This window comes from Hoplias malabaricus, chromosome 17 (assembly GCF_029633855.1).
Source record: "Hoplias malabaricus isolate fHopMal1 chromosome 17, fHopMal1.hap1, whole genome shotgun sequence".
Lineage (NCBI taxonomy): Eukaryota > Metazoa > Chordata > Actinopteri > Characiformes > Erythrinidae > Hoplias > Hoplias malabaricus.
In genome coordinates, this window is record NC_089816.1 from 36,680,809 (window position 1) to 36,693,165 (window position 12,357).

Below are 12,357 nucleotides of genomic sequence, written 5' to 3' on the forward strand. Positions count from 1 at the left end.
TGTGGTGTGTTCTCCCTGTGTCTGCGTGGGTTTCCTCCGGGTGACTGTCTGTGAGGAGTGTGGTGTGTTCTCTCTGTGTCTGCGTGGGTTTCCTCCGGGTGACTGTCTGTGAGGAGTGTGGTGTGTTCTCCCTGTGTCTGTGTGGGTTTCCTCCGGGTGACTGTCTGTGAGGAGTGTGGTGTGTTCTCCCTGTGTCTGCGTGGGTTTCCTCAATATCAAAAAGGATCTCTATATATTTATAAATAAAAATAATAAAAATAAGATAACGATACAGAGAAAACACTGTAATGAAGTGGTGGTACTCTGTAAAATGTGGAGCGCACTGTGTGAAGGCAGATGTGGAACAGGTCAGAGGATCAGACACAGCAGTGGACAGTGGGATTCCTGTTAGAAACTGTGTCATATGGAGGACACCATGCCGCCCCATAGTCATTTATAAGTTCACAAACCCAGATAAGTTTATATATAAAGAGTGTTTCAAAAAGTCTGAGTCTTTTAAAGTACACTAAGAGTCTTTATTTGTTTAATTTGGTGATGTTTTTAAATTCAGTCTGTAGGTTATTTTACACATGGTTTTACACACCTTTGATAAAATGATGTACATTATACATCACAGGAATTTACATTTGACTTTTTCCAATATCAGCATCACCAACTCCATAAGTGATAGATTTAAAAGAGTTTCACAGAGACGCAGATCTCAGCCTGCAGCAGCACACAGAGGACACTCGGGGGTCTTGTTTCACGGTGTGTGGGTTGGTGGGCTCCAGACACACAGACGCAGTAATGTGACCATGTGACGGGGAGGTTGTCGTACTATGTCCCCTTTAAGAGACTGTGCTCTCAAAGTGATATTGAAGGACCTGGCAACCCGAGCTGCGGCCCCCTGTGCGGGGTGATGGAGGAGCTCTGACTCTGCGCTTTGTTTACAGCGCGGTTTTAGTTTATTTACTGCTTTATTTCAATATTTAACTGCGGGAATAAAACCAGCGACTCATTCGTTCATTCATTCATTTCCTCCTCCTCCTCATTTCTGTCCGTTCTCGCGGACTCCATCCTCCTCCTCATCGCTGTTTATCATTAATTAAAGTGTCATTACTATTTACTACTTTTTACTTTTGCTATTTATTAAATCATTATTTTTGTGATCGCGTGCTCCGTCATGTCTGCTTTGGTGCAGCTCGCGCTGCTCTCCGGGTTCGCGCTGTGTCTCGCGCTGCTCTTGCATAGAGCCGGAGTAAATAACAACAACAACAACAACAAAGATAAAACAACGGAAGGTAGGGTCACACACACACACACACACACACACACACACATCTGAACCGAGGGGGTTCAGTCAAGAGTGTGTTCCTCTCCACTTCACTCTTCTCTGGATGCTGAAACATAACTGTGAGGATTTGTTGGTACTCAGCCTCCACCTTAACATCAGGGAGGTCAGGTGCTGATGATCCAGATCCATCACTGACAGAGGTCCAGCTCCAGACCCAGGTCCAGCTCCAGGTCCAGCAGGGGACAGTGTGCTAATGTCCTGTGTTGTGTTTTCCAGGATCAGGACATTACCCCCCCATGCTCCACAGGAAGGCAGCTCCGGATCCAGGGCGGGGGTCCGGGGGGCAGTTCTCCAGGTCTCATCACCCCGAGGCCATCGCCCGAGCCAAGGGGGGCTCCGCTGCGGGGGGGAAGTCCAACCTCGCTGGACAAATCATTCCGGTCTATGGATTCGGAATTCTACTGTACATCCTTTACATTATATTTAAGGTACACACCCACTGACCACACCCCTATAAAACACACAGTGATCCCACACTCATAACCACACCCACTGACTCTTTCAGACTTGTCTCACACTGTCCCACCTCCTTAGATCACGTCCAGAGGGAAGACGAGCAGAACCCCAGAGAACCGGTTCCCGGTGACCCGGTCCGAGAACCTGAAGAGGAAAATCAGTATGTCCACTTCTGTTTATGTTAGAGACAGTCGTCTTCGTACGTGTCCGCGTCCCTGTTTTAATGAATCTGTCCCTGATCTTCCAGCGGACTTTGAGTTGACCCAGCTGCAGGACAGGCTCCGGGAGACAGAGGACATGATGGAGAGGATCGTGTCCAGAGCCCAAGCCCAGCATGGCAGTCCACACAGGTTTGTCCCCTTCTGTCCAGTCCAGTCCAGATTAGATCAGAACATCCGAGTGCAGATCAGATCAGATCAGTCCGGTCTGTGGTCGAGTCCTGTCTGTGTGTGTCTCTCTGTGTCTCTGCCCCATTTCTTGCCCTGAGCCCTAAGGCCTTTCTGGAAGTGTGCACTTTGCTGATGATTGACGACGTCGAAGGGTGAGTTAAAGGTGCGGAGGGTTCAAGTGTTCGAGGGGTTGCAGTGTTAGGAGCAGAATGGGACACTCGCACCCTCCAGGTGTCACTGCGGTTAAACACCAAGCTTTAAGTGTTTTATTAAACACTTAAACAGAAAGATGTCTAAAGTTGTTGAGATATTTATTAAAATGATCTGATTAATATTTGGAGGCTGTGACCCACAAGCTTTTAACTTTCTGCTCTTTTACAAAACAATCTCATCTCGTCTCTCTGTAACTCACCGGACTCCGCAGTTAATGCCTTTCTCACGAGTTCACCTCGGCTTTCTGGAAAATTCTACACCAGATCTCCAGATCATTAAAGCCCCAGCAGCAATGTTTAATAAATCAGTCTGTGACCTCCACAGGGCACCGTTTATCCACTAGACTTTTACAGAAATGTAAATGTCCAGTTACCAGCGACGTCCTGTTTCTGTTGATAAAATATAAAGGAACTTACGTTAAAATCACACTGTATAGGAACATATTTACATCACTGCAGTTAAACAGGGCTTTACCCTTAACTTCACTGTTTAACACTTGACTCAAACTTCTGTGTGAAACGTCACAGGCCCGCAGTGGATTATGGGTAATTCCCTTCACTAAAGTGTCGTTTGCTGTCGACTTAGCGGAGGGACGCCTAAAGTGTGCATAGGGGGCGCTTGTGAGCACACTTGTTTAGGAAAATAATAGAATTGTGACGCCCTACAGTCTTACAAACATAGGAGGGCTGCGCAGAACGAGGGGCACAAGTGTTAGTATTGGGACGGGTCTGTCTGTGTGCTCTCTGTGGTCCTCAGTGTGTGGTCATGTCTGTGCTGCAGGGTGTGTCCTGTCAGTGCTGACCAGGAGGAGGCGCTGTTGCTGCAGCTGAGGGAGATCACTCGGGTGATGAAGGAGGGCAGGCTGCTGGATGAAATTCCTGCGGAGAAGGAGAACTCTGACCCCGGTCTCCATCAGGATCTGGAAGGTAGGGTTGGTAACTTGTGGAGGGTAATATCTCCTGGGGGTGGAGGGTAATATCATACTTTCACGTCCTACCTGATTCACACTAGGTATTCAGACACACTACATCGTGTCACATACTAGACTTGCATACTAAGTAGTATGGGAGTATGCCATTTCGGATGTAGCCATACTGTCTTTTATCTGCAGGCTGATGGGTGGGTCGTGAGCATCAGTGACCTGGAGGGGGCGTTACATTTGGCTGAAGTGTGTCTTTAAAATCGGTGTGAAACTAATAAAGTGTGCTGTGGAACAGGTTTCCCGGAGCGTACGGAATTCTCGGAGGAGTGGCACCAGCACTGCTGCAGATACCAGCACGGAGAGATGGACGGGGACAGACAAGAAGGACGCGAAGACAGAGGGACCCCCCTGGACGGTGAGAGAGGACGTGGCTGTTGCGATGGCGGTGTTTGTGGTGAGGAAGAAGAGGAACTGTTTGAGGAGGTCTCTCCCAAACCCCGCCCTGAGGACGAAGAGCTCGGCCCCAACACTTCACACCCAGACAGCGGTCTGATCAGGAGGAAGACCAGGAACGGACTGGTCAGACTGACCTGAACACTCTCCCTGACCAGTTTTATTTTCACCCTTTCACCTCCTGCATGAGTGAACTGAGGGGTCCACACGGGCAGCTGAGCTCTGTCCAGAGGTTAAGGTTGGCCCCACGTTTGGAGACCTATAGGGAACAGGGTGGGTTAAATATTAGGTCCATCTGGACTGCCCACCCCACTCTGGACCCACGGGGGCCACATAGTTACTTTGCAGCCCACCCGTGTCCCACTGATGACCCATGTACCACCCTCAGAGACCAAGCCCATCCTGACCCCACTCAGGTGTACCGGTCCGAACCCGAACCCACTGAGGCCTGACACACTGGAGTTTGAATTAAAATTTGATTCATAAATAAAGTCTTGGTTCCTTTTTGAAAACAAATAAAGTAGAATAAAGTGATGTTAGCACTGAAGGTTCTGACTCAGGAAACAACAGCACACGCTCCAAACATTCAGAAAAGACCTTTATTGAACCAAACTCTACACAGATACAAAACAAGAGCCGTGCAGCCGCTCTGACCACGTCCCGACCGTCTCCTGACCGCTCCCTGAACACCACTGCCCGGTGAAACAGCTGCTCTCTTCAGTGCTCCATCGGCTCATCAGACGCAGCAGGAGCAGCATCGTCTGCAGACTGCACCACCTGCAACAGACAGAGAGAGAGACACACACAAACACACACACACACAGACATGGAGAGACACACACACACACAGACCCAGAGACATGGAGAGAGACATAGACACACAGAGATATGGAGAGAGAGAGAGAGAGAGAGAGAGAGAGAGAGAGAGAGAGAGACTCAGTTACTGAGTTCAGAATCTGTGTGTCACGTAACTAGAGACTCTTAACATTTGTGATTTACGTGAGTGAGAACCTAAAACACAGAAGCAGCCCTTAATCAACAAGAGAGCGACCTGTACGCGGGCAGTGAGCGTCTGATTGGTCAGTCGACAGACAGCACGGCGCTTATCTGGAATGGACTGGACTACACCAACCCTAATTTAGTAAAGAAATAAATAACACAGTGTTTTTATCTGGATTTAAATTAACTACTGCCGCTACATCCTGTGAGCGCAGGGTTTGAAGCCCACCTCCCGGCCGCCCTCATTAAATATGTAAAAGAGTCAGAGAAACAACCGAAGCACATGCGCAGAATCAGCTGTTTGCTTTGAAACGGGGCGTGACCTCAGAGGTCAGGGCAGCTTCGGGACACGTATGGAGCCCCCATTGGAGAGACGAGTACAAGAAACGGGGGGAGACGAGCTCGTCCAACTCGGGAACGAGGCGAGCTTGTAGGGTGTATACAGACAGGGCTGAGGGAGCGGTTCGTGCGTGGTCCTACTCCCAAAACCGCGTTCTTACTTAAGTCCACTTCCAGGACCAAGACTCGGAATCAGAAATACAAACTCCACAACAGCCCGAGTGTGATTCAGGAGATCTCACCTTTCTCTGAGGCCTCTCCTCCAGACCAACGAGGAATGAAGCCACCTCATCGTCGTCGTAGATGGTGAACTCCATGTCCTTCCCCACGATCCCAACAGAGACGTTCTGAAAGACAAACAGCCCTCTCTCTTAGAACCGGGACACAGAGCCCGTGATGATCTACATTCAAGGCAGGGTTTAATAAACCAGGAGATGATTTATAGATGTTTAATAACGAGTCCTCCTGAGAAGAGAAGTGAACTCAGACCTTGGTGGTGAGGTCCTGCTCGGCCGGGAGGGTTTCTCTGAGCGCACACAGTCCGTGCCGCACCAGGTCGTTCAGGTTAGCTGAGGGCAAACACAGACGCACAGACCATTAGCACAGGACACAGGGACGCAGCGTGTATCAGAACAAATCTATCATTGGAGTGATCATTCAGACCAGGGGTGGTGTGTGTGTGTGTGAGAGAGTGAGTGAGTGAGAGAGAGAGAGAGGCAGAGAGAGAGAGACAGACAGAGAGATAGAGACAGAGACACAGAGAGATAGAGACAGGCAGAGAGAGACAGACAGGCAGAGATAGAGACAGACAGACAGACAGAGAGACAGACAGACAGAGAGAGAGAGAGATAGAGACAGACAGAGAGAGAGATAGAAACACACAGAGAGAGAGTGAGAGAAACAGAGAGAGACAGAGAAACACAGAGAGAGACAGGCAGAGAAAGACAGAGACAGACAGACAGAGAGAGAGTGAGAGAGAGAAACAGAGAGAGAGAGAGAGAGAGAGAGAGAAACACAAAGAGAGACAGAGAAACACATAGAAAGACAGAGACAGACAGACAGAGAGAGACAGAGATAGAGAGAGAGACAGAGACAGAGAGAGAGTGAGACAGAGAGAGGCAGAGAAAGACAGAGAGAGGCAGAGAAAGACAGAGACAGACAGACAGAGAGAGAGAGAGACAGAGACAGAGAGAGAGTGAGACAGAGACAGAGAGAGACAGAGAGAGGCAGAGAAAGACAGAGAGACAGACAGACAGAGAGAGAGAGACAGGGAGACTGATGGTGAACCTACCATCCAGGAAGTTCTCCATGTGCCTCTCCAGGTAGGTTCGGGCCGACTGCGAGCGTGCGCCGATGGACATGGCCTTACAGTCGAAGTAATTCGCAGAGGGGCAGGTCTGAAAGATATGGGGTCCCATGTCCTAAACAGAAACACTGTTAGAGCGTTCACTATAACCCTGAAGTCAACACCCCCCCAAGGTCCACCGCACTCACGTCAAATCCGGCGATCAGGAGTCCCACTCCGTACGGCCGGCGCCCGTACCGCTGTGTGGGGATCTGGGTTTCTGAGTCGCTGGTTAAGGAGTGTTTTTATAGTGTGCCTCACAACCGTGGGTTTCTCCACTGGGGCCGTCTGATTTGATCAGGAGCAAAATCATTCCGACATTGTTGACACAGAGATAACGACGATAGCTACCAAACTGATCGTGAAAATGCAGCGATGACGACTGAGATTCAATTAAGAAACTTCAGAGAAATATTTCATCCAACGTCTGAATATTTTAAGAAAACTAATAAAAATATTCGGACCTGTCTCTCAGCATCTAAACCTTTCAACGAGAGGTTTACTCTGTGTCTTCCGTCAGAGTCTTCTGTGCACGGGGCAATGAGGGGACGGAGCGGGACGATGGGGGAGTGGATGCAGCCAAAAACTTTTGATTCTCAAGTAAATTAATCGCTAAAAATCTAACTGATGAGCTATAGTCACCATTTTCTTTTCAAGAAAGAAGAGTTAAACAAAGACAGCTGCTGACACACGAGACCTGCTTTACCTCCTCTCTCTGCTCACCACACACACCACCCCTGCAGTGTTCACCCTCATACCGCCGGGGGACCGGACACACACCGACCCATCAGCAGGGTCATTATCATCACCATTATTATTGTCATTATCTCAGAGAGCGAGAGCGACAGAAGGATACTGCTCCCGATGAGCGAGACGAGGCGAGACACAGGGAGAGGTCGGTCAAACACAAACCTGGAGTCCAGACATTCCTGACGCATGAAGTTACTGAAACACAGAAACAGGAAGTATTTATTAATAAATAATTCATTCATTCATTATCAAGCTTCCTCTCACAGGCTCCCTACTTACTGCACTCACACAGTCAGCCACTCACACACACACACACACACACACACACACACACACACACACAGTCAGTCAGTCAGTCAGTCAGTCAGTCAGTCAGTCAGTCAGTCAGTCACTCACTCACTCACTCACTCACTCACTCACTCACTCACTCACTCACTCACTCACTCACTCACTCACTCACTCACTCACTCACTCACTCACTCACTCACTCACTCACTCACTCACTCACTCACTCACTCACTCACTCACTCACTCACTCACTCTGAAGGCAGTAAAGGACTTTACTAATGTGATGCGTTTTCCTGTTAGTCTCTCTAACAAATCGAAAGCCTTGTGGCTGAAAAAGAACGTTTCAGACGACGTCACATTAATCCCTGAGTAGTTTTAAATACCAGAGAACTGATCAGAGAAAGTGAAGCGTGACTACTGCAGTGAGGCTGCAATATTTTCTCCAGAACTCTCACCACAGCAGCCGGGCGTCGGCAGTCAGGCCAGCGATGGAGATGCCGATGTGGTTATCAACATGGAGGATCTTCTTCTGATGGGCCGCCAGCTCCGACTGCGCTCTCTGAAACAGACGAGACACTCAGTGCCCTCTCAGACCCGACAACAACCAACCAACACACACACACACACACACACCACTGACCCGGGAGGGGGCACAGAAACTCCCCGTCTGGGTTAGCAGCATCACAAACACAAACCTTTTCCACAAAATACAGGGAGATGTGTCCAACACCTCCACATTAAGAGCATAGCCTGCCCCCCTCCAGGAGTTACATAGTGCAGTTTCTGCAGTGCAGAGCCTGAAATAGCAGCAACAGAGTCTCTGTTCTCCCTATTACAGCTCTGTGGAGAATCACAATGAGCATCTCTGGCATTTTAAGGTAGAAATACTATCAACTGCTGCTTTAATGCACAAAGGATTAACCCTGTGTAGACTTTGTGTTCTGAAAAAGAAACAAGTCACTCAGTAAGAAATGGTTAATGAAAAAAGAGTTCCCGCACGGAATAAACACATAAAAACTGAGGAGCTGAATATTCTTTATTATTTTTCAGATAAGGAAAGTCCTCGGGTTACGTCAGTCCCGAGTTACGATGTTTCGTGGTTACGACACATCTCACATTTACTGTATAAAGCCTCGTTTCGACTGAAGTGGTTTTGCGTCATAAACGTCGTAACGTGAACTACGTGTTGTGCGCGGCTCGGGACCGAGGAGGACGGCGTCACCCCAGTCGCATTGTACGCCATTTTAGCTCGCTGCTACGTCGTTCTCTCTCACGTGTGCAGTAACAGTATGTTATTTACGTACAGTATGTACGTATGTTCCGACTTACACCAAAAATCGGTTTTCGACGCGATGTAGGAACGGATCAACGTCGTAAGTCGAGGATCCCCTGTATTTAATTCACGTCTGTTCCTTTAAGAGGGTCCTATCCACACGGCTCCACGGTGGAACACAGTTCTGGGGTCTTAAACTGTACACGACCTGCTTTGATCCTGACCCACGATCGAGGATTTAACACTAGAACGGACTTCACCTCTAACTCCAGTGTCTTCTGATCTCTTAAAGTGAAACAAATCTACTCCTAAAGATCTTTAATGTTTATTAAACCTTTTAAATACCTTTAAAGCCACCAGAACAGCGTGGGTGCGGGACTTGAGCCCCACGGTGGCAGATCCCTGCTTCACCGCCTCCATCGCGTACTCGATCTGGTGGATCCGTCCCTGAGAGACACACATCACCTCATAAACAACACATTTTCAGCCTTAAACAGAGGATTAAACCAAAACCACAGCCTTTACCTGAGGACTCCAGACCGTGACGTCATTGTCGTACTGGTTTCTGAACTGGGGGGGACAGAAAGCACAGGGGTCATTACAGGAGAAAGAACCTGAGTCCCACTGAGCACCTGAGAGGACACTGACTACAGAAGAAAACAGGCGAGGAAGTGACACTGATGATGTGGTTAGAGTCCTCTGTGGAGGGACGGGGTGTATCAGGCAGCGAGTGACTGGTCAGTTCCTGAAATCGATGTTAGGACCCAGGAGAAGTGTTCAGCCGCTCTAACAAGGGCCATATTGGATGTATATTGTTTGTATAGTTTAGTAACTGTGTGGCTGTGTTTATATATATATCAGGAACTATGTACTCATCTGTACTCCTGTGTTAATGTGATGGTTATAATGTTTTGGTCAGTCTACAGATCTCAGGTCTGTGGGGTGGTCCCAATGGGCACTGGTCAGAGAAAGGCCCAACACATTATCATCACAATTAAGTTTTTAATTCTTATTTTACTCCATCGTTTGTTGTGAGTTCTATAGTTACTTTTTCTAATCTTTGTTGGATTTACTTTGTTTTGTGAAGCACTTCGAGCTTCGTTTTAATGTAAAGAAAGTGCTGTAATTAATTACAGTTGTTAATACGTTTAAAGAATTCTACAGTGATATAAAATATTATATATAGTGCTAAATATATTTAAAATGTCAGCTTCAGGCGTTGGAAATTACAGGAATAAGATGGATTTCTGAGAGAGCTGTAAATAATAATAATAATAAAACCTTCAGTCTATAAGAATATATATTAAAGACACTAAATTAAAGCGGCAGAAAGTGAAAGTAGAACTGGGAGCAGGAGGGACACGTAGAAAAGGCCAAAGAACCGAAGCTTCTTCAATAATAATAATAATAATTAATAAAATAATAACAATAATAATCACCATGTTACCAATTAAAGTTATTTCACGTTCTTTTCCCAGTATCTAGTTTGAATTATCTAGTCCACCTTAAATATACCGCAGGGACAGAATGGAGACGCCACTGTTTAAGGTGGAACGGAGAGTTATCTATGCTAAGCTAACGGCTGTGTAAACGCTTACTCACGGTGCCGCCGGTGTAAGCGAACAGAAGCCGTTAACAGAGACCCCCTACTGCCCGACCACCTCACACTCAGTCCCGGACCCATACTCCGGATTAACCCCGCGGAACTGCGCGGATTTGACCCGAATTAAAGCTTTATTTCAGTTTATTTTCTCACCATCTCCGCGCCACAAATGTCCCTCTCTCAGCTTCACTGCTCACTCAGACCTCACCAACAGATCACAGAGCGAAGAGGAGGGACAACTTCACCCCCTCCGCGCCAGGGTTACGGCCAAAACATTAAAACCACCAACTTCATTCTACACTCACTGTTCCCTCTCAGCTCCACTGGCAACTCCGGTCACTCTGTAATTCTACACGTACACTCTGTTGTTCTGCATACGTTGTTGGCCCCCCTCTCCTTGTTCTTCAGCTCTCAGGACCACCACAGGGCCCCCACACCTTGAGTTGGGTGGTGGACCATTCTCACACTAACACACCACCACCACAGTGTCACTGCAGCGCTGAGAATGATCCACCACCACATCACACCTGCTCCTGAGGGGACGTGTGTTATTTTTTTGTAGATGCTCTAACATATCTCTTAGCAGTCAGTGAACAAAACCTTTATTTATCAGTGGTGCCCAAACTCTGCATTAAATTCTACTTAAAACACTAAGAACGTAACAAGATGGAAATTAAAATTAAAGGATGTTCTGTAAATATTAGACTTGGGAGAAACACTGACTGTGACTGATCTCACCACTAGATGGCGACATTACACAGGCTTCTTCATTCCACACTCATCCATCCGTCCGAACTGGAAGGAAATACTCCCTCAGCGCAGGAGACAGAACACTAAGAGGAACCAAGGCCCAGAAGGAGCCCGTCCTCCTTGGGTCGACGACACCAGAGACACAACAGATAACAACACAGCAGTAAAATGAACTGATGTAGACATGGCTGAGACAGGGTGTGCAGAAAATCATTACTTTTAACTTCCAGCTTTTTATATTTTTAGTGTTTATTAAGTAGAATCTAATGTGTGTGAATAACTCACTCAGATTCAGACAGACGTGCAGAGAGACACATTAGAGTCTGACGCTAACTGTTTTACATTAGAGCCTATGAGGAAAATGCTAATGTGGCTAACAAAGGATTACAGTAATTTCCCCCTCATTACGCTCCACTGTGGGATTCTTTACGCCCCTCATCACCACCACCATCCCCCTCACACACTCAGAGGAGGTGGGGGTCTGTGCTTCTGTGTGCTGTGAGAGTCTCTCCAGTGCAGGGAGAGGAGCTGTGTATGAAATAAAGGTACATTACATTACATTACAGCTGCACACTGAAACAGACACAGCCTTCCCAACATGGCCCCGCCCACAGCATCATCTGAGTGCAGCCCACGGCTTAGAGCAGATTACAGGTGCAGGGTGGACAGGAGATGGCCGCTGTGACCTGACTGGATCCTGGTTTCAGAAGAGAGGGTGTTTCCCTAAGCTCCACACTTTCAAGGATGGACACCCCTACTATTTTCAGCGGGGCGTCTGAGCTCTATAACAGACTTGATTCAGGACCATGTTGTCCCCCTCTTCATTGTCAGAGTCACTGAGACTTCCTCCAGAGAGGGCACCTCTTTCTACTGTCACCTAAGATGAGCCTGGAGTAGCAGTGACAGAGGCTCTGTAGATCCAACTCTGTAGAGCATCAGAATGATTTTGAAGCTGGAATTTTAAGGTACAATTTTTACATGTTGTTGCTTCAATAATAAACAAATCCAACTGCTGGATTGTTGTCACAAATTTATTTTCAGAAAACGCACGTTTAAAAACGGAACACATAGGAAACGGTGTGTGCAGGATGACACAGTGACTGCGGTCTGCAGGGAGCCACAGTCGAGCGGGAGTGTCAGCTCCTCGGGAGCTCACCGGATCTCTCTGTGTGAGACAGAGACGTAATGGAGATGAGCGGCAGGTCCACGCCCAGCTGCTGGGAGTCTGATGGATGTTCACACTC

General features: G+C 47.7%; 2 protein-coding genes across 2 annotated transcripts; one reads left to right on the forward strand and one right to left on the reverse strand.

Annotated features, from left to right (window-relative positions):
• Nucleotides 1-894: 894 nt before the first annotated feature.
• Nucleotides 895-4,245, forward strand: ric3b (RIC3 acetylcholine receptor chaperone b). The gene is made up of 6 exons (XM_066649884.1): nucleotides 895-1,280; nucleotides 1,550-1,761; nucleotides 1,868-1,949; nucleotides 2,037-2,139; nucleotides 3,172-3,317; nucleotides 3,609-4,245. The coding sequence occupies exons 1-6, from the start codon at nucleotides 1,163-1,165 to the stop codon at nucleotides 3,905-3,907; spliced, it is 960 nt and encodes a 319-aa protein (XP_066505981.1). The 5' UTR covers nucleotides 895-1,162; the 3' UTR covers nucleotides 3,908-4,245.
• A 113-nt stretch (nucleotides 4,246-4,358) lies between these two features.
• Nucleotides 4,359-10,631, reverse strand: psma1 (proteasome 20S subunit alpha 1). Its single transcript, XM_066648918.1, has 10 exons — nucleotides 10,517-10,631; nucleotides 9,286-9,330; nucleotides 9,106-9,207; nucleotides 7,943-8,046; nucleotides 7,306-7,394; nucleotides 6,599-6,669; nucleotides 6,396-6,525; nucleotides 5,594-5,673; nucleotides 5,347-5,451; nucleotides 4,359-4,543 (listed from the first exon to the last, which is right to left on the reverse strand). Exons 1-10 carry the CDS (start codon nucleotides 10,517-10,519, stop codon nucleotides 4,484-4,486), a joined length of 789 nt encoding a protein of 262 aa, XP_066505015.1. The 5' UTR covers nucleotides 10,520-10,631; the 3' UTR covers nucleotides 4,359-4,483.
• Nucleotides 10,632-12,357: the final 1,726 nt, after the last annotated feature.